General features: G+C 42.4%; 1 protein-coding gene across 1 annotated transcript in view; it reads right to left on the minus strand.

Annotated features, from left to right (window-relative positions):
* Nucleotides 1–11,653: 11,653 nt before the first annotated feature.
* The window catches only part of LOC145410636 (putative chitinase 10), a 32,724-nt gene continuing 21,059 nt past the window's right edge, over nt 11,654–23,318 (minus strand). The window contains exons 11-20 of the mRNA XM_080280748.1: nt 20,210–20,269; nt 19,736–19,878; nt 19,373–19,516; nt 18,873–19,004; nt 18,315–18,566; nt 17,951–18,136; nt 15,838–15,969; nt 15,421–15,591; nt 14,330–14,455; nt 11,654–11,788 (exon numbers count right to left, since the gene is read on the minus strand). Coding sequence (XP_080136874.1) covers nt 11,654–11,788; nt 14,330–14,455; nt 15,421–15,591; nt 15,838–15,969; nt 17,951–18,136; nt 18,315–18,566; nt 18,873–19,004; nt 19,373–19,516; nt 19,736–19,878; nt 20,210–20,269 — 1,481 coding nt within the window. The remainder of the gene's footprint in view (nt 11,789–14,329; nt 14,456–15,420; nt 15,592–15,837; nt 15,970–17,950; nt 18,137–18,314; nt 18,567–18,872; nt 19,005–19,372; nt 19,517–19,735; nt 19,879–20,209; nt 20,270–23,318) is intronic.

Here is a 23,318-nt window from a genome sequence, read left to right on the forward strand (position 1 = left end):
AGCCGTCCAACAAGGGTCAACCACGTCACTGCAATTAGCTATCTTAATTACCTATCCATTTTTGTTATTTCTTTATACAGAAAAGAAAAAAAACTCAGAGCCCGCAAAACTTTCTCTCCATATGAAACTGAGGAGAAAAAAAAGGCCAAATTCTATCTATCTATCTACTGCCTGACGCCTTGATCCCGTAGGGGGTGGCCACAAACTAATCGACTCCATGTCGCCCTGTCCCTCGCCGTTTCACTGCCCTACTCCCAGCTCACACCCTCCTCTCTCAGTTACCTCTCCACTCCATCCCTCCATCTCATCCTTGGCCTCCCCCTTCCTCTCCTCCCCTCCACCTCACTCACATACACTCTCCTCGTCAATCTCTCACTCTCCATCCTCTCCACATGACCAACCCACATCAGTGAGCTTCTCCTAACGATTCCTATGACACCCACATCTACACTACAACGCTTCTTCACATCCCCATTTGTCAGTTTGTCTCTCAGTGTGACTCCACATGCTTCTCTCAAATAACTCTTTTCCACTGCTCTCACTCTTGACTTCTGTCCCTCCAACAAGGTCCATGCTTCATTTCCATAAGTTAGAGTTGGTATCACAATACTGTCATGTAGTAACTTTTTCACTTCCATTCTCACTTCCCTGTTTCATATCAGTTTTCAAGGATCCAGCAACCTTTCTTCCTTGCTGTACCCTTTCAAGCACTTCACTCTCTAAACTTCCATCCTCACTCATCACACTACCCAAGTACTTAAAAGCACTCACATTTTCCATTTCTTCCTCATCTAACATCACTGTACATTCACTGACTTCACTTCTCTCGAGGACCATAACTTTACTCTTCCCTACATTCACCTTTAGATTCCGTTTCTTACACACTCTCTCAAACTCATCCACCAAGCCTTGCAGCTCCCCTTCGTCTTCACTTAACAATACAGTAACATCTGTAAACAACAGTACAGGGAGTTTCCAAACACTGCCCTCTCTCATTAGGGCCGCTCCAACATCTACTGCCCTACCGTATATCTCTTTTATAACCCCATCCATATACAGACTGAACAACCATAGAGACATTACACATCCCTGTTTCAATCCAACTTTCAAATAGAAAAATTCACTCAGCTCATTATCCACACGCACTGCAGCCTTAGCACCGTCATACATACTCTTCACAGCATTCAACAACTTCCCATCTACTCCATATATTCTTAATACTTTTCACAATCCTTGTTTATCTGTCATAAAAAAGACTTTGTAGTTACTTGTAGAGAAGTTATATATATATTAGACTTGTGGACGAGCGGTTGTTATACTTGAGTTGTTTGTACGTTGATAATCTTGGTTCCCATTTGTCATGCAATGACAAAGGAGAGATAAAGAATAGTATGGGACTATTTTTATTTGTCTTGATAATGTTAACAGTCTCTCACACACGAGTGAAGTTAAGTAGAGTCCCGCTAGCTACCTCCTGTCTTGCTCTCTCTCTCTCTCTCTCTCTCTCTCTCTCTCTCTCTCTCTCTCTCTCTCTCTCTCTCTCTCTCTCTCAAGTTGCTAAGCCTTCCTCCCTACACCCTGCCGATTCAATGGCCTCTCTTCTTCTGAGCTCTCTTTCCTAAATTCTGGTGAAACAGTAGTCGTCACGTGTGTTCACTGTGGTTGGAAAGTTCTAGAAGCCTGTGTGTGAGTATGTGTGTATGTGTGTGTAGGGTCAACTAGGCTTTGTTCTCTTGCTGTATCGCTGACAAACTAACTGCATCATCTCCTGACTGGCTACTTCGTAATCTGTCGTTAGCTTTTCCTCAGTGTAACTTGCAAGATCATTTCCCATTCCCAGGCTCGCATACAGCTGTCTTTCTGTCTATTATCTATTATGATTTGTAATTATAATATGGAGTCCTAACATATGCTCGGTACACGCCACTGGAGGTCCTCCGACAGCAATCATCATTGACATATGCTAATCTATTAGTATATAATATTGATTATAATATTGTATACATATAACATTCATAGTAAATAGCAATTATCCAGTAATATTACATTTTAAACAAGTTGTATACATATTTGAATAAATGCAATGATTGTTGTATAACATTTTGTAAAATGTGTATGTATAACAGACATACGCATATAATTGTGCAATGGTAATACTGCTAGGTTATACATTACATATTGAGTTATCCCTTTAGTAATGTCTAATATTTCACCTAACTTGTATGATGATACTGGTAATACAGAATTGTGGTATAGTTGTATGACTTATAACATTGTAGTAGCATTGTGGTAATACATAATTGTAACATTTTATGAATTGTTACAAAATATTGTGGTAATGCATAATTGTGTTGGCCTTATAATTGTAGTTACATTTTGTTAATGCAACTGTTACATAAGTGTCTTGGCCTTATAATTGTAGTTAAAGTTACATAAAAGTTACATCTTGTTAATGCAACTGTTACATAATTGGCAAAGTGTAACATAATGCAATCGTTTGTCGTTACATAATTGTTACATATCGTTTGTAGTTACATAATTGTAGTTAAAGTTACATAAAACTTACATCTTGTTAATGCAACTGTTACATAAATGGTACATATTGTTTCTAGTTACATAAATGTACCAAGTGTAACATAATGCAATCGTTTGTCGTTACATAATTGTTACATATCGTTTGTAGTTACATAATTGTAATAATTGCAGTCCTGACATAAGTGATCCTACTCTATTACTTTTTCTTTCTTTCTTTCTTCTTTATTTCTTTTTTTTTTTTTTGTATGTATTGATTTTCTATAGTTTGTTTTTCTTCGCTTGTGTACGCTTTTTCTATGTTGTTCATGGTTGCATAATTACTGGCTAATTTCCTTGGGATACTTTTTTAAAGTTTAGTTTATATTGCACAGGTATTACTGAAAATGATATTATATAGCCCCATATTTTGTTATTTTATATAAAAAATATATACGCTATATACAGTATTAACTATATACACTGACTTGTTGTTCACTTGTACCTATCGTGGGCAATATATGTGTCAGCACTGTGTGGAAATCTTTGTCTTCACGATTGTGCTGAAGATGTTCATTCTTGCTAACGTCATTTGTGTTGGCCACTTTTTTTTTTTTTTTTTGGTCTTCCTTGTAAGTTAATTTATCTGTTTCCATTAGGTAGCTTTAATTAATAAATGTTTAATACAGTTCTTTTGATCGCTCACTGAGTAACTGTGATGGTATATTTTCTTTATTACTTTGTAGATGTAATAATGTATAGTTGTATGTATGAAACACGTATTTTATGTAGGTATAAATGGTAACACCGTTGGTAGTAAATAAATGTTATAATAAATGAATGAATATATACAGTGTAGAATATTTATTGTTGGTGATTATTTAGTGTTTGAGTTATGCAGATAACTGAAGTAAGTAGGTGTATTTAAGTTGTAACTATACAGCACGTTTTATGTGTTTGTGCAGAAGTTTTTTGTCTCTCACTGTGTATTGTATAAATGAAGTAATTCACTAATTTTTACCGTGGTGGAAATGGTGTGAGTGGTGGTGCAGGTGGTGTGTTGACCGACGTGGCGTATTTTCAGCAAGCACGCATGATGACGTCAACTTCTCACACTGGTAGCTGTGGTGAGTGAATGAGTAGCGATGAGTAACTTGAGTGAAGATGAGTGAGTAAGATGAGTTGTGAATATGGACTTGGTATTTGCTTCGTCGTCTTGACCTCTTCACTCCTGCGTCAGCGGTGGAGGTTGGGGGACGGTAGCAGAGAGAGGAGGGTGAGGTCTGGTGGTTAAGAGTTGTGAGTAGTGTCTCACTCTTTGTTTGTTTGTTTTGTTGTTCTTCCTCGAGGTATTCGTGGTCCTTTTTTTCTTGTGATTTACTCGTAGGATGAAGACTGCCGCTACCTCTAGGTGCGTGTAGAAGATTATACAGACGACTCGTAGAGTTGTTACTCGTAGTTGATTGTAGATGGTTGTAGATCGTTCGTTCGTCGTAGTAATTGCAAGATTGTATCAGTATTTTGTTAAACTACTTGCAAGGCGTCGTGTGATCACTTCTAAATCAGCGTGATGATCGTGGAAACGGAGGGGGCTGGTTGGAGAGAATACTGTCAGGAGCTGGTTGTAAGTTGTTGGTTGTGAGAGGTATTTTGTTGTTGTCAATCTTGATATTTTGTAGGAATTCACTGTCGATTCGTAGACGAGGTTCGTATACGTTCGCTGCTACCAAATGTCATAAAAAAGACTTTGTAGTTACTTGTAGAGAAGTTATATATATATTAGACTTGTGGACGAGCGGTTGTTATACTTGAGTTGTTTGTACGTTGATAATCTTGGTTCCCATTTCTCACGCAATGACAAAGGAGAGATAAAGAATAGTATGCGACTATTTCTATTTGTTTTGATAATGTTAACAGTCTCTCACACACGAGTGAAGTTAAGTGGAGTCCCGCTAGCTACCTCCTGTCTTGCTCTCTCTCTCTCTCTCTCTCTCTCTCTCTCTCTCAAGTTGCTAAGCCTTCCTCCCTGCACCCTGCCGATTCTATGGCCTCTCTTCTTCTGAGCTCTCTTTCCTAAATTCTGGTGAAACAGGAGTCGTGTCACGTGTGGTCACTGTGGCTGGAAAGTTCTAGAAGCCTGTGTGTGAGTATGTGTGTATGTGTGTGTATGGTCAACTAGGCTTTGTTCTCCTGCTGTATCGCTGACATATCCACCCTGTCATATGCTTTCTCCAAATCCATGAAGGCAGCATACAACTTCTTTCCCTTCTCTAGAAACTTTTCCACTAAAGATCTAAGAATGAATATCTGATCTACACAACTTCTTCCCTTCGTAAAACCTCACTATTCTTCTCCAACTAATTCCTCTCTTATTTCCGTAACTCTGTCAATACGCATCCTACCTTATACCTTTCCTATTACACTAAGAAGACAAATGATTCATGATTGGTTTATTTCGATATAATAGAACAATTATCATATCTTAAAATGAATAAAATAGCGTGAGGGTCGCTATAGTAGAAAAAATAAATAAATAAAATAAAAGACGTCACCCACTGATAATTAATCGTGGTTACAGAAGGAGGGATAAACACACACACACACACACACATACACACACACACACACACACACACACACACACAAAGAATAAAGAAAACACATTGCCACATCCACACACGTAGCTTCCCTAACGTCTTTACTGCGATGACGTCAAGTATAATCCAGTCTTGTGAAACGATTTTATTGAGCACAGGAGAGACTTTTCAATTTAGAAGGAGATTGGATCTAGTCATCATTAACCCCTTCACTACGCGACGGTCTAAATAAGATAAGTTTGGTCATAGGTCGAATATGAAAAGATGTCACTCCCTGATAGTTGCCTATAAAATGAGGTCGGGTTAGAAAGAAAGAGGGGGAAAGGGAGAGGAGGAGGAGGAGGAGGAGGAGTAATACAAAGGAAAGCAAACAGCAACAGACCTTATGGTCCTTTCGCGGCTGCTTGTTACAGAGTAGACTATAACTACGTAGATCTAATTCTACATGCTGAAGGATAAGGATAATAAAGTATGAAGGCTGCCCCCCCCCCGCTTCCAAACCCCTCAGTTAAAACTGGCAGCAAAAAGTAAGAAGGACCACCATGGAGCATGGAAAAACTGACATGGAAATTTCAAAGAGAAGACTGAAAATGAAAAGTTACACTCTATAATACTTTATCTATAGGCTACCAGTTTGAATAACCTGAAAGAGAAATAAAGTAAAATGAATAATCAAATAATAAGGCATGCCATTATGTCCGGGTACGCTGAGTTAACGGGGCGTCTGTAGACACAGTGTGGAAAATGCACGGTGTCAATGTTCAGGGATGCTGAGGTTGTCTTGCCTGGCGCTTGTACGGTTGGGAGCAATCAATCAGGTTCCAGCTCTGTTCACTCCACTGAGACAAGGAACTTTCCCACGTGGGACAATTACACAAGTTACCTACAGAAGCAGTGACCCATGGTACATTAAAGAAATCCCAATGGTGGTCACTTAACTAACAGGAATCCTCAGTGATCCACAGCCCATCACAGGTAGAAGGTAAGAGAAGTGACCATTAACTTATGGCTATCTGTGCAGATCCTAGTCTGTGCTTATACTACTTTATTTCCATTTAACAAATTGATAAATGTATAACGTCGTGACGCGACGCTATGTACGGTACATTAAGCTTATGGTGTGTCTTGTAGACAGGAAGGGAATGAACTTTGGCGCAGCAACAGAGTCAGCTGGGGATTCTCGTGCAAGTACTTGTCTATTGTTTTTATATGTCTTAACTGTGATACTGCTCCCGGTATCTGAGGGTAATCTGTTCCAGATGTTTACGACTCTGTTGAAGAAGAAGTATTTAGTTCATGGGAGGGAAGGAAAGAAAGTGGGAGGAGGAGGAGGAGGAAGTGTGTGTGTGTGTGTGTGAGAGAGAGAGAGAGAGAGAGAGAGAGAGAGAGAGAGAGAGAGAGAGAGAGAGAAGGGGGGAAAGAAGGAGGAGAAGGAGGAAGAAGAGGGAAAGCAGAAGGAGAAGAAAGAAAGGGGAATGAGGGAGGAGAAGGAGAAAGAAAGGGGAATGAGGGAGGAGAAGGAGAAAGAAAGGGGGAAATAAGGAGGAGAAAGAGGAAGAAAGGGGAAATAAGGAAGAGGAGGAAGAAAGGGGAAATAAGGAGGAGCAAGGAGGAAGTGGGGGCAAGCAAAGTTGGAGCCACTCAACAACTCTCTCAAAAAATAAATAAATAACAGTAATAATAATAATAATAATAATAATCTATCTATCTATCTATAGCCCGACGCCCTAATCCCACAAAGGGTGGCCACAGACAAAACGCCTCCAAGTCACTCTGTCACCCACCATTTGACTACCCTCCCCCCAACTCACCCCCCCCTCCCTCATATACCTCTCAACTCCATCCCTCCACCTCATCCTCGGTCTACCCCTCCCTCTCCCTCCCTCCACCTCACCTACATACACCCTCTTAGTCAGTCTTTCATTCTCCATTCTCTCCTCATGTCCAAACCACCTCAGTGTATTTCTCCTAATCTTCTCAACCACATCCACATCTACCCCACAACGTTCCTTCACTTCTTCATTCGTCAACCTGTCCCTCCACGTCACTCTGCATGCTCCTCTCAAGTAACTCATTTCCACTGCTTTCACTCTTGACTTGTTCCCCTCTTGCAAGGTCCACGCCTCGCTTCCATACGTCAGGGTAGGGATCACAATACCATCATGCAGTGACTTCTTAACTTCCATACTCACCTCCCTATTTCTCATCACTGCTTTCAGTGTACCAACAACCTTCCTTCCCTGCTGTACCCTTTCACGTGCTTCAACCCCCAAAGTTCCATCCTTACTCATCACACTACCCAAGTACTTGAATGCACTCACATTCTCCATATCCTCACCATCCAACCTCACTGCACACTCTGTGACTTCATTCCTCTCAAACACCATAACTTTACTTTTGTTTACATTAACTTTCAGCTTCCTCCTCCTACACACTGTCCCAAATTCATTCACCAAACCTTGCAACTCCCATTCATCTTCACTCAACAATACTGTATCATCAGCAAACAGCAACACAGGAAGCTTCCAAATCTCACCCTCATTCATTAGGGCCACCCCCACATCCACTGCCCTACCTTGCACCTCCTTTACAACCCCATCTATATATATATTAAACAGCCATGGAGACATCACACACCCCTGTTTCAGTCCCACATTGAGATCAAAGAACTCACTCAGCTCACCATCCACTCGCACCGTAGCCCTAGCTCCCTCGTACATACTCTTCACAGCACTCAACAATTTCCCCTCTACTCCATATATTCTTAAAAGCTTCCACATACCTTGCCTATCTATTCTGTCATAAGCTTTCTCCAAGTCCATGAAGGCAGCATACACTTTCCTTCCCTTCTCTAGATACTTCTCCACTAAGCATCTTAGAACAAATATCTGATCTACACACCCTTTTCCCTTCCTAAATCCCCCTTGTTCTTCTCCAACTAGCTCCTCTGTCATATGCCTAACCCTATCAATGAGTATTCTACCATATATTTTACCAGTCACACTAAGAAGGCAAATACCCCTATGGTTACCACGTACTTCTCTCTCCCCTTTTCCTCTGTACAGAGGAACAATTATACCTGATTTCCAGTCCTCAGGAACCCTTCCCTCTTCCCAAGCCAATCTACACAACTTCCATATCCACTCCACAACAATCTCACCCCCATACCTAAGCATTTCACCACACACTCCATCAATTCCTGGGGCCTTTCCCAGCTTAATCTTCTTCATCGCTTCCACTACTTCCGCCCTACTGATCTCTCCCTCCCTCCTCTCATCTCTTCTTCTCCCAGCCATTCCCCAACCACTTATACTCACACTGCTCTCACTCTCTACATTTAACAAATCCTCAAAGTGCTCCTTCCATCTCCTCAATTTCTCTCTCTTCTCCACCAACAATCTATTATTCCTATCTTTCACTCCCCTATTACTTCCCCTTTCACACTGCCTTACTTTCTTTACCTCCTTCCAAAACAATTTCTTACTCTCCCTCCATTTCACACTCAGATTCCTCCCAAACTCTTCATCCACTTTCTTCTTACTCTCCTTCACCAGTCTCTTAACCTCCCTTCTCCTGCTCACATATACCTCTCTCTTCTCTTTCTCATCTTCTCCCCTACCTCTACTCGCCAACCATTCACCATATGCCTTCTTCTATTGTTCCACAGCTCGTTTCACCTCATCATTCCACCATGCTGTCCCTTGCACACCCTTGCATCTCCTCCTCACCGGCAATAACAGCAAAAACTGTCATTCTCACGCCCACACTCATTATCTCGTCAAAAAAATCCTCACAATTACACTTCATCAGTTCTTGGCATTGATTATCGGGGTGGAAATGATTCAAACGATGAGGAAATTACGTTGGTGCAATCATTTACATAATTGCCATCACTCTTTACAATTCTACTATGTTCACTTCAGCTTGGACTAAAATTGCCATCTCTTCATCTTGAATGCTGGATTGTAACAAAAGCTCAACACGAGAATATAATGCTAGTCACGAAGAAGTTCCATAGGAAAGGATGTAGAGCTACAGCATCTTCTGCCTCTGAGCTACGTGGTATAAGCTGCAGAAGAACGAAAAACTGGGCCAAGTTAAAGTGAATGAATTACAGTACGATGTTGGTACAGTATTACTATAGTTATTAAGATTATTGTATGACAGAGATTAACAAAAAGTATATATAAGAGAACAGTTCTGGTAAATTTAATAATTCCAACAATTAGGACAATAACAACTACAACAACTAGAACAACAACAACAACAATAACTACTACTCCTACTACTACTACTGTTGTTGCTACTGCTGCTGCTGCTGCTACTACTACCACCACTACTACTGCGACTACTACTACTACTAGGCTTACTACTATAATGAAAATAATAATAATAATAATAATAATAATAATAATAATAACAAAGAAAATGGATAAACACATATTACATGGGAAATAGGACAGGCTACACAACAGTACATGCACATCACAAGGTAAGTGTCTGGTACGTAGGGTACCGATAATGAGAGAGAGAGAGAGAGAGAGAGAGAGAGAGAGAGAGATGGACAACTGGATAGTCAGGGAAAGAAAGCAGGGAAGGATGAAAGGAAAAAAATGAGACAGGTAGGCACACAGACTGACAGACAGACAGATAGAGAGATAGACAGATGGATAGATAGGCAGATAGATAGATACATACAGATATGCAGACAGATAAATACAGATGCAGAGTATTGGACATACAGCACAAACTCCATAAAGATCCATCCACCCATCATCCAATCCTACGTTGCTCCATGTGGAGTGTAGGAGCCCGGGGCTAGGCAAGTTGGTCCTGACATTTGAGATGACAGTGACCAGCCTCATTCATCCCTGAGTGGCATTACGAGATCAATAAACCCCAACCATCCCTTGGATATAAACCTACACAGGCTCAATTCGATTGGAGCACCTTAATTATCCACAAAACCACCAGGTGCCATAATCTGGTTATATGGTTACCACCCAGCGTTGTAAATGGTTTCCTGGAGTATAGGAAACCATTTGGCTTGTCCCTCAGTGTAGTCACCCATAGACAAAAGGAAGAGGAAAGAATGAAGGAAAGAAAGACAGAAGAGGGAGTGTAAAGTCACCCGTAGGCAGAAGGAAGAGGAAAGAATGAAGGAAAGAGGAAGAATGAAGGACGAGAGGAAAGGGCAGACTCCCAAAGCAGCACTACATCGAGTGAGTGGATAATGAGCGCCCCCCACCTACAAGAACTCACAATAAATCGACAGATAAAACACTAAACATATAAACACAAATACACTACTGTACACATACAAACAAAATCAAAACACTTACACTACACATATACACAAATCAAAACACTAACACTACACATAAAAACAAAATTAAAACACTAATACATGTACTACACACATAAACACAAATTAAAACACTAACACCACATATAAACACAAATTAAAACACTAATACTACAGATATAAACACAAATTACAACACTAACACTACACATATAAACACAAATTAAAACACTAATACTACACATATAAACACAAATTAAAACACTATCACTACACATATAAACACAAATTAAAACACTAACACTACACATATAAACATAAAATATAACACTGACACTACACATATAAACATAAAATAAAACACTAACACTACACATATAAACACAAATCAAAACACTAACACAATACATTAAACACGAATTAAAACACTGACACTAAACATATACACACAAATTAAACACTAACACTACAAATAAACACAAAATTAAAACACTAACACTAAACATACAAATATTTCTGCCCTGCCTCTCAACACAATGCCACCACAGCCATGTCTAGTGGTCATAGGGATAAGGTCACGCAATTCTCTTGTACTTTTCACACGTGCAGATAAACCCTTTTTATACTCCATTTGTATATTCAATAATAAAAATGTGGAAAGGCTGTCTGGATTTGCGTCACCTTTATTTAACAAGCAGGTCACATTCTTATTACTTTTCTCAATACAGCAAAGGTTCAACAGTGCAACAGTGGCCGACCAATGGGCATAATGTAATTTCACCACCACACCTTCAGAATGTTGGTGCTGATGTCACTGATAAGTCATATACAGGTTTGATACATGAATACGAACTTTATTCTCGGCGACCCTGGCAACAGTTTAGCTAGCTAGGAGTCCAAAGTAAGAAGTGGCTGAGTTGAGAAAGGGGAGAGAGAAAGGAAAAGAAATGTTTGTAAAGGGGAAATTTGGAGGGGTAGGGTCAAGCAAGACTATCTAAGGATATGAAAGGATGAAGTGACAAGGCTGTGGAAGATAAGTGCGTTGTGAAGAAGGGTGTAGGGGGTCCTGACAAGCTTGTGGAAGATGGGCGTGTTGTGAAAAAGGTGTGTAGGAGTACTGACGAAACTGCGGAAGAAGGGTGCGTTGTAAGAAGGGTGAGTACGGGTGAAACAGGATTGATATTCATGTCCACTGAAGGAAAACCAGCGTCATTTACACTGCCCTTTACACAACTACTACTTAAGAACAATCACTGAGGCAGACATCCGGGAGGGCGCACACCACATAGTCCCAGTCGCAGATAAAGGTGAGCGGGTTGAAGAGGGTGCCAGGAGCGCAGGGCTCCTCCGTCGCATCGTAGCCGCCATCCACGTTCTGGGGTTAGTTTATGTTAGTGCAGATTAGTATAGGTTAAGTTAGTTTACGCTTGGTTTGGTTTGGTTAGGTTAGGTTAGGTAGGGTTGGGTTGGGTTGGGTTAAGTTAAACTTTGTTAGGAGAAGTTAGCCTTGGTTGGGTTTGGTTAGGCTATGATTAGTTTAATATGGTCTGGTTAGGTTCGGTTTAGTTTAGTTTGGTTTGGTTAGGTTAAGTTTAGTTTGGTTACGTCAGGTTAAGCTTTGTTAGGATAGGTTAGTTTAGTTTAGTTTAGCTTGGTTCAGTTAGGTTAGCTTAGTTATGTAAAGCTACGTTAAGTTGTGTTAGTAGGAAGAAAATGAAGGCTAACGCTTGTATTACCACCGAGGACGAAGATGCATGCATTCCCCCAATTTCTGACGGTCTTTTGTGGAACACTTGTGAGCTTTAGAACTGAATGCTGAAATCACTAAGTAGGATGCAGACTCCCAGTATTTTATGATGATTTTTGAAGTACGTGATAATGATGGAACGTATCTGGCCTTCCTGTGTGGTTGCTGACTGCGTTCTGTGATATGGGATGCAGGCTGACCATACCTAACAACCACAGGCGCCCTATAAATGACCTTCAATAATTAGGGTTTGTATTCTATCTATCTATCTATCTATCTATTGCCAGACGCCTCAATCCCGTTTGGGGTGGCCACAAACAAATCGCCTCCAAGACGCCCTGTCCCCCGCCATTTCACTGCCCTGCTCCCAACTCACACCCCCCTCTCTCATATTCCTCTCCACCCCATCCCTCCATCTCATCCTCGGCCTCCCCCTCCCTCTTCCCCACTCCACCTCACTCACATACACTCTCTTCGTCAGTCTTTCACCCTCCATCCTCTCCACATGGCCAAACCACCTTAGTGTGTTCCTCATAACGCTTCCTATCACATCCACATCAACACCACAACGCTCCTTTATATCCTCATTCGTCAGCCTGTCTCTCCATGTGACTCCACAGGCTCCTCTTTAATAACTCATTTCCACTGCTCTCACTCTTGACTTGTGTCCTTCCAACAACGTCCAAGCTTCACTTCCGTACGTTAGAGTTGGTATCACAATACTGTCATGTAGTAACTTTTTCATGCTCACTTCCTTGTTTCTTATCACTCCTTTCAAAGAACCAGCAACCTTTCTTTCCTGTTGTACCCTTTCAAGCACTTCACCCTCCAAACCTCCATCCTTACTCATCACACTACCCAAGCACTTAAACGAACTCACATTTTCCAATTCCTCACCATCCAACCTCGCTGTACATTCACTGACTTCACCTCTCTCAAAGACCATCACTTTACTCTTCCCTACATTCACCTTTAGATTCCGTTTCTTACACACTCTCCCAAACTCATCCACCAAGCCTTGCAGCTACCCTTCGTCTTCACTCAACAACACAGTATCATCTGCAAACAACAGTACAGGGAGTTTACAAACACTATCCTCTCTCACCAGGGCCACTCCAACATCCACTACCCTACCTTGTACCTCTTTTATTACCCCATCCATGTACAGATTGAACAACCATGGAGACATGACACATCCCTGTTTCAACCCAACTTTCAAAGAGAAAAATTCACTTAGTTCACCATCCACACGCACTGCAGCCTTCGCACCATCGTACATGCTCTTCACAGCATTCAACAACTTCCCATCTACTCCATATATTCTTAACACTTTCCACAATCCTTGTCTATCCACCCTGTCATATGCTTTCTCCAAATCCATGAAAGCCGCATACAACTTCTTTCCCTTCTCTAGAAACTTTTCCACTAAAGATCTAAGAATGAATATCTGATCTACACAACCTCTTCCCTTCCTAAAGCGTCCCTGTTCTTCTCCAACTAATTTCTCAGTTCCTTCTCTAACTCTGTCAATAATTATCCTACCATACACTTTTCCTATTATACTAAGAAGACAAATGCTCCTATGATTACCACACACTTCTTTTTCCCCTTTTCCTTTGTACAAGGGAATAATTATACCTGACTTCCAATCCTCCGGGACTCTACCTTCCTCCCAGGCCAATCTGCACATCATCCAGATCCATTCTACTACTATCTCTCCCCATGCTTCAGCATTTCACCACACACTCCATCAATTCCTGGAACTTTTCCCGATTTAACTTTCTTCATTGCTTCCACAACTTCTATCCTACTGATTTCTTCCTGTCTTCTCACCTCCCTCCTCTCGACCTCCTGAATTAGTTAGACTGCATACCATCAAACAGACCGCATTTAGGCAGACGCGTAATATCCTCCCTCGGTGATCTCGGTGGAGAACGTAAGTGGAGGCTGAAGACTGCGATATTACTACAATCTACTAACACTGAGACTCGGATTCTCGTTGGGCAAGAAGACTCCAATGCACCGGTTCCTTAGCGATTTATTTTTGGATATGAGAGGCAAATGATTTAGGTAAAAAAAGAATACGATTGCAAAATTAATCGCTTAGAAAAGGTGTTAGGGAGCTTCCTAGACAAAGGAGACTACGGGCGTGAATCACCTCATACATACCTGTGAGCATAGCCAATAATGGTGACAGTTGTCGGGGTCAGCGTTGATGCCTGGCTGATTGCACACACCGTCAGGAGGAGGGGTGCTGGGGGTCGTTCTTGGGGGGGTCGTGGTTGCGTCGGGGTCCTGGGGAGGAGAGAGAGATGGAAGATTAGTGAGGGAGTGAATGAGGGAGGGAGGAGGGGGAAAAGGAAGGAATGGGGAATAGAGGTGGGGAGGGAGAAAAGATGGAAAGGGGGAGGAAGGAGGAGGAAAGAATGGAGGAGATGGGAAGGGAAGAGAGAGGGATTAAAGGAGAAGAGGGAGAGGGGAGAAGAGGGTAAGAAGGTACGAAGGAAGAAGGTGGGAGTTAGTGATTAAAGAACATGGTGGAATGATGAAGAGGAGAGTAAAGAGAAGAAAGAAAAGACGATGCTGACGATATTATAGTAAGGGGAAAGACAAACAAAAGAGGCTAATAACAGGAGGAGGGGGAGACAGGGATATGGGAGGGGAGAGGAACGAGAAGGAAGAAAGGATGGAAGGGACGAGTTAAAATAAGTGAGGCAGGTGCTAGGGTCGTCCAGCGTGGGGATAGTGGCATTGGGATTCAAGGGGGGGAGAGGGGCAGTTAGTGTGGAAAAGAGAAGGTGAAAGGGTAAATTAGTGTGGAAAAGACAGGGTGAAAATGTAAGTTAGACGTTATGTGTCAAATATGGTGGAGGAATAGTAACTTAAGGGTGACAAACGGTGAAGGAAAAGAATATAAACAAAGGGTGAAACACGGCTGAGGTAAAATACAAAGAAATTAGATGTGGTGGGTGAAGAAACGGTGGTGAAGAAAAGTGGCTTACGGATTAAATAGTGTTCATGGAATGTACCTCAGTGCAAAATAACGTGGATGAAAAGCAACAATGGGTGAGACAGTGTACCGAGGGTGTGCGTGATAGGAAGTGTAATGATTATAAAGTACATTAATTATAAAGCATAAACATCATAGGATGCACTGATAACGGGGTGTTCTGATATCAAGGTGTACTGATTATAAAGTTTACAGCGATAATTAAAGAGTGTACAGATAATAGGGTGTACAAATTACATAGTGTACGTACGGGCGTGGTTGTGGAGGGTGTGGGTGGCGGTGTAATGTCTCCCCCAGTGAAAATCTCCACCATTTTCTTAATCAAGGGGAAGGTCCGGCCATGGCAATTGGCAAGGAAGTCGTCTGTCTCGATACTCCACACCATCATCCCCGCCACGTTCTTCTCCTTGCCGTACGCTGCCTGGGGGGTCGGTGTACAGTGGTTAGTTGGTACACTCACACACACACACACACACACACACACACACACACTTATAATCTAAAATGCTACTCACTACAGCTGTCATGCTGGTTATAATGTTCAAATACTGCTTTCGTTTCATCACCAGCTTCCGAACTTCTCTGCTAGTATCAAGTGCTTCTGTATGAATGCCTTATACTTCCCTACCAGTGATGTATGATACACTTAAATGTTGTTCCAGGTCACCTTGATGGCCACTGATTCCTCGTCGTCATAGGAGCACCAGATCCTGCCATAGGGCATGTAGTAGGCATAGGGCTCGTTCATGCCGTCCTCCACCACCACAGTCCATCCCTCCGTCTGGATCTTCTCGCAAATCTGGCGGTGCGGGAAGGAGAGAGGGGATCAGAATAAGGGGATAATTAAGGTGCTGTTCCCTACGAAAGTTCCATCTCTCCTCCTGACCTTCTACAACCCATAAAAAAATCAAATGCCAAACAAGAAGCGGTGCCAAAGCACAGCAAACCCGTCCCTGGCAGTCATTTTAGTGCTCACGTATAAACACAACAGGATATCTAGTCAAAGAGGTCACACATCAAATTTGGGGTAAACTGGGTGACATTTGACGACTTAATGCCCATTTGAAATTTTTTGCCCGACCCACCCGACACTGACCCCTCTACCGCTAACTAGGGGGTGACCCCTCTGATGTAATGAGACATGTTATAGGATGCAGATTTGAGAGATGCACATTTAGGTTTTGGTTTCATGTCGTTATGACGAATTTGAAAGGAGTTATGGCGAAAAAATAATTTATACACGTCCCCATTTTTTTTTATGGTTTTTGGACCTACAGCCTCGGCCTTGGCCCATTTTGGCCCAAAATTTACTCAGGTGTTCATAAGGTCACAGCCCATCATCCCTGTTATTTTTGTCAAAATCGCACCAGTAGTTTCCGTGAAAAGTTGTTAACAGGAAGGCAGGCAGACAGACAGACAAACAGACAAACCGAGTGAAAACAACACATGTCCCCGAGCCCCTCTGAGGCGGGGACGGGTAATAAACAAATACAGGCAGAACATACGACTAGAGTTTAGGCTGTCAAAGGAATTACTACATACAATAAACACAGAAAAAAGGGAAGGAAAAAAAGAAAAAGAAATAAGGGAAAGAATTAAAACACAAGATATTTAAACATAAAAAAGAAAGAAGAGAAGAAAAGGAAACAGAAAGCAAAAGACACATGTTCAAAACAACTAAATGATACAAACTAAAGGAATACACGAACAATTAAACCTGTATCCTTCCTACCTCAACGTACCCCATTTAAAGAAGGCTATATACAGCCATAAAAAGGAATACAAGAACTACATAAGAAATAAATTTACCCTGAATCCTGCATAACTCATTGTGTCCCATTAAAAATAAATAAATAAACAAATAAATAAATAAATAAATGTATATTAACCCGTCACGTCCCGAGGTTTTCCACACCTCCGACATCCCCCAATCCCGAGGTATTTTTGAAAAAATTTTTTTTGGCTAAAACCTTCGCTTTTGGTGAGAAACATCGAAAATTCATAGAGAAATCACTCACCTGAGGTTTAAAATACTCAATCCAGGTAGGAGTTCCTCCTTACCTGACTGGGTTTTCTAACATGCTGGCACCAAAGAAAACGAGTTCTATGGGAGGGTAACTATTTTTTCCACTCATAAACGGTATTTATTTATTTATTTGGTGCGAATTTATATGTAGTATGAGAGTATATTGGTTTTCAAGCAGTAATGAAGGCATTATAATATAAGCATTGTTTCACTCAATAACAAATCACCATACCTGACCTTTTTTTGCCACATTACCTGATCATTATTTCTGACTGTTTCTTCTTCTAATGCAATGTAAACATTGTCCTCCACATTCTCATCGATTGGGGAATCACTCTGGCCCTGAATATCTTTACTGGCCAGGTCACTAGTAACAGTTGAATTGCCGAGACAATGGCGTGAGGGGGGGGAGGGGGGAGGTTATGCAGTGTAAGGCATTGTCCCTGCTTGGCATCTTGTAGAGGAATATAGGAAGGTGTCCCGTGTATACATACGAAAAATCACAAGCGAAAATTGAAAACTGTGCAGATTAGGGACCTTGCAATTGCACAACGTACCGGTACGTCGCCGGGACTGGCAAATGCAAATCGTTGCAACATACCCATACGTCGACGGGACGGGGCGGGTTAATACAGTATATATATATATATATATATATATATATATATATGTGTGTGTGTGTGTGTGTGTGTGTACAATGGCAAATAAATGACTACTTAACTACAAAAATTGCTTAACCCTGTATCCTGCCTACCTCATTGTAGCCCATGAATCCCGGGCTGTTGGTGTAGGGTCCAGGTCTGCCGGGTTGGCTGGCGGGGGCATAGTAGCCGTGTTCCTCCTCGTTGTCCAGGCTCCAGCATCGGCCATACAGAGGCACACCCAACGCTATCTTGGTGCTTGGCATGCCTCCGTCGATCCAATAGTTCAGAGCGAAGTCCTGTAGATAGATAGACAGATACACATCCGGCGATAGCAAACTCTATATGGACTTGTCAACTAACCACACTGAGAGGGAAATGCTCCCCAATACCAGTAGGAGAGGCATGGAGAGTGGACTAATGGTAAAGAACATTCAACCACTGGAAGCCAAAACAATACCAATTGCCTCAACTAACCACATTAAGGTATGCATTGTCGCCAGTGTCACTCGGGTGGGCGTAGAGGCCGGATTGGTGGTGGGTGTAGGACTCCCAGGCACCGTGTAGGTCATAGGTCATCAGGTTGACAAGATCCACTTGTTCAGCGATGGCGGGGATGTCAAAGCCACCATCGATCTTGCTTTTGCCGGCTGGTGCCGCGATGGACAGCATCATGCCCTCAGCGTGTAAGGCCTCCTTCAGTTCTCGGAGCAGGATGGGGTAGTTGGTCTGTGGGCAAATGGGGGTGAGGAAAACTGAAGAGCAAAAACTAGAGTTTTATTGTTCCCTTAATATTTTCACATACTACACAATAAATGAATGAAGAAACTAATTATAATAATAATAAGCTAATGAAAAATTAACGATTACTATGATACAGTAGTTGCTTGTGGATGAGTCTAACTTACAGGATATGTAACAGCGGAATCCACTAATTAAAACCAAAATATGTAAATCCCACAAAACTACACTGAAGGTCCCATTAAAATGACTCAAAACTACCTATAAGGTCACATTTTGATGACCCTGACTGACCTTATCCTCCGGGACGCCACCTCGATCGTTAGGGTACTCCCAGTCAAGATCCAGACCATCGAAGTTATGCTCCTTCAACATCTCGATGGCGGAGGAGATGAATGTCTGCCTACTGGCAGGGTCCGCTGCCATCTGAAGCAGGGTGAAGGTGGTTAGGTGTGCTTGGTTTGCTTTGGTTTGGGCTAGATTGGTTTGGGTTGGGTTGGGTTTGTTTTGGTTTGGTTTGGTTTGGACTGGACTGGGTTGTGTTGGTTTGGTTTGGTTTGGTGTGGCTTGGCTTGGATGGGGCTGTGTTAGGTTATGTTAGTCACGGTTTGATTAGGTTTGGTCGGGCAAGTTTGGCTGGGCTGGTTAGGTTAGGATAGGTAGGGCTGGGTCTGGTTAGATTTCGGTAGGTTCACAATGATATACTATCTTTCCCATACCAGTTTTTTTTAAATCTACCCATCTTCCATTTTCCCTTGCTCAGTATCCCTATATATTCTCGGTGAAACACTTACCTGAGAATACTTAGTGGATCCCTCGTTCCACCCACCGACAGCCAGTAGGGTGACCAAGTTGAGGTTTTTGTTCTTGAGGGCGGTGAAGCGATCATAGGCGCACTTGCCATAGTTGTCGCACAGCTCGTTCCACGGGTCCAACACCTGGGGGTTACAGGAGCTCTTAGTGTCATAGAAGGAGGTCATGTAGGGGTCAGAGGGCTCATTTTAAGAGTCCAACTCCTGGGTCATGCAGGAAACACAGTGGGTGTCAGACTGAACAGGATAATCTGAACACTTTAAACCATGCCTGGAATAATTATGACATCAAAGGGGCAAAAATCGCCAGGCAGCAGCAAGAACGAATTACACATCCACCCCCACCTTGATCTTGTTGTCAGTGCCGAGACCAGCGAAGCCGAATATGAGGTGAGTGCAGATGCCAGGGTCGATGTTCTCCACGTCGAATTTGCCTTCTCCCTGGCGGTACACGGCCCACGACCCGTAGTAGCACACCATCACACCCTCTGGGGTTAGGTGATGTGAAGTTAGATTACATGAGGTTGGGTCAGGTTGGGCAGGGTAGGGCAGGACTGGGTTGGAATGGACTGGGATGGTTTGGTGTCAGCCGGGTTGGGTTGGACTGGGCTGGGCTGGTATGGTTTTGGTTTTGGCTTTGGTTTGGTTTGGTTTGGTTGGATTAGTTGGGTTGGGTTGGGGTAGGTTAGGACAGGCCAGATAATAATATCTGGTTAAGGTAGGTTATTTTCGGCTAAATTAAGAAGTTCGTGCAAGATACAGTGTCCCATACACAAAAACAAAACAACCCTTCCCCCCTCTCTCTGAAGCCTTCCTCACCTGCAAGAGAGAGGACGAGACCAAACGTTCCCAGGGCCAAAAGTAACCTCATGGTGTCGTCTCAGGATCACAACTAAATCCCCACAGCCTCACCACTTCCTTATATACCATCCCAAGCCTCCCCTCCCTCCCCTCCCCTCCAAGCGCCACAAGCAGGTGATAAGGAAGAATGGGGGGAAGAGGACACATGGTTGCCTGGATACCTACTTCTCTGATGCTGGTGGGGGGGGGGCCTTCATGTGGTGGCACCGATTTATCCTGCTGTCCAGTAACAGAAATTTCCCTCAACTCTCCCTATCTCCTGAAAGGAGAATGGTGGACTATAGGAGAGGAATAACTGCAGCCTACAGTCCACAAGGATCACGTCTGGTTGACCCTGGGGCAACAACAACAACGAGCTATATATCCCGGGATCCTGCATACAAAGTTTGAATACAATTTACCTACTCGATTTTGAGATATTTTGGTACAACACACACACACACACACACACACACACACACACACACACACACACACACACATAGACGTAGGCGATTACACTGTCGCTTCGCTGGTCAACTCTGGAACTGTTTTCTTTAGTTTATACATCCCGCTGTCTATAACCACCTGTCTTTCAATCGCAATGTGTCCAGGCTTCTCGAAATGAACGGATATTGATTTTGGTTCTCTTGTTCAATTTTTCCTTCGATGAGCACCTTTTTTGGCAGGGTTCTGGCCTTTGGTTCTTTCTTTCTGAATTGTTAAAAAAAAAAAAAAAAAAAAAAAAAAAAGCTTAGAGAAGTTATCTGCTTTCTAGGAGGAGGCGATATCGAGCCCAGGCTAAGGCAGAAAATAGTCGAGAGAGAGAGAGAGAGAGAGAGAGAGAGAGAGAGAGAGAGAGAGAGAGAGAGAGAGAGAGAGAGACAGACAGACAGACAGACAGACAGACAGAATAAAGAAATGAAGGAAACAAAGGATAGAAGGTGAGAGGGAATACGTAAGTTTGAATCTACACAAACCTCTGTCACACAATAGGCCTTTCCTGAGTCGCAGCAGGAAACACTGTGATAATCTGAAGGAGGGATTTGTTGGAGCCTTCATTAATCCCCTCAGTGCGATAGGCCTTTCCTGATTAGAGGCAAGAGGTAATCCGGTAATCTATAGGGATTAGGTTAAGCCTCCACTGATCTCTGCCTTTCCTGAGTTGAGGCGGGAGGGTGAGAAGCTAATACCACCCTTTTCACCTTAACTTGAACCAGCTTTTCCTTATGCAGCTTATTTCACGTTGCTCACTTAGATTTTCGTCCTTTTGCCGCTTATTTCACGTTGCTCAGAGAGATTTTCGTCCTTTTGCCGCTTATATCACGTAGCTCAGTGGCAGAGAAAGACAATACTACACTCTTTTTACCATAACTTGAACCAGATTTTCGTCATTTTGCAGCCAATTTCACGTAGCTCAGTGAGATTTCGTCCTTCTGCAGTTTATTTTACGTAGCTCAGTAACAGAGAAAGACTACTATACTGTTTTCACTTTGACTTGGCCCAGTTTTTATTCCTTTTGCTCCTTATTTCACGTAGCCCAGTGGCTGGGAAAGACAGTACTACGGCTCCACATCCTTTCCAAAGCACTTCTTGCAAAACACTCTTTTTTTTCCTCTAATTTGGCCTAAAACTGCCGTCTCTCCATCTTCAGTGTTAAGTTGTAGCAACAGATCACCACCAAAATCTGATGCTAGTCACGAAGCAGTGCTACGGAAAGGATGAAGAGCCCCAGTATGAAGATAGACATACACATGGTCAATCAGACAGACAGACACGCAGGTAGGTAGGTAGACACAGACATATTATTTACGCATTGTCTATATTGAAAAGATATTAGACAATAAAAGAAAGTATAAAAAAAAAATAATAATAAATCGTCAAGGAACAGGAGCTAAGCAGACGAGAGTAAAGTCCAAGGAAATAAACAAAAAACAATGCTTTTTACTTCTCTCTCAATACGAGGTCATTCAGTCTCCCACGTACTCAAAATTGGTCTCTTGGGGCCACATCTCCCAAACACTTTTTCCTTAGCGATTTATTTTTGTGGATACAGCTGGTTAATACAAGGGCGTTATTTATGAAAAGTATGGCGATATTAAAATGGTTCAGATAACACAGACGAGGACAGTACAGTGTGATAAGCAAAATAAGTCGCTTAGGAAGAGGTGTAAGGGAGAATAAGGGCCTTATGTTATCTAAAAGGAAAATACTAATTTTCTTTTTTCTCTGTCATCTTACAGAAGAGAGTAAGAGAGATTTGTGTGTGTGTGTGTGTGTGTGTGTAATTCACCGGGTCGGTCAGGATCACTTGATGGTCGTGATCGTCAGCTTTTACCCTCCCGGAAGGGAGCTGAGAGCTCATATAGTCCGATCTAAGGGCAAGGCTGTGACCTTCACACACGCACACACCCATCCCCTTGCTCAAGGGGGACAGTAACCACCCACTTCGTCAGTGAAACTTTTCGCAACCTGAGCGAGGCGCGAACTCCCGTCCACCAGTTGGCAAGCGGGAACGTTACCACTGCACCAGCGAGCGGTGTGTGTGTGTGTGTGTGTGTGTGTGTGTGTGTGTGTGTGTGTGTGTGTGTGTGTGTGTGTGAATCAGCAGGTGTAGGATATATGTGGGGTAAGGTGTATGATAAAGTGTTCATAGTGCACCATAACAGGGATGTAACCAACACAGCTGAAAATATGACAATTTTTTGACATTCGATTCCCTGTCCTAACCTAGATTGATTGTTTGCTTGCTTGCTTGATTGATTGATTGACTGACTGACTGACTGACTGATTGATTAAAGGAAGATCAAGGTTGGGACTTTCTGCACTTTCCTTAATCCTTGTCTTTTCTGCAAATACAAAAAATTAACTTAGGATAATTTTTTTCTCGTAACTAAGACATAATGAAGGCGCCCACCTTCCACTCACTCGATGTAGCTAATCCTGGTTTCATGTAACTCTACACTGAGCGACAAGTCTTCTTAGTGATTTATTATGTACTGTATACTGGTGTTGGAGAAACGCCTTCATGTGGTGATACAGATATAACTACGCGGCTCCACTGTCCGGTTATACAAACGACCCTCAA

Source organism: Coenobita brevimanus, chromosome 86, assembly GCF_032717465.1.
Source record: "Coenobita brevimanus isolate Jiangsu-jjx chromosome 86, ASM3271746v2, whole genome shotgun sequence".
Lineage (NCBI taxonomy): Eukaryota > Metazoa > Arthropoda > Malacostraca > Decapoda > Coenobitidae > Coenobita > Coenobita brevimanus.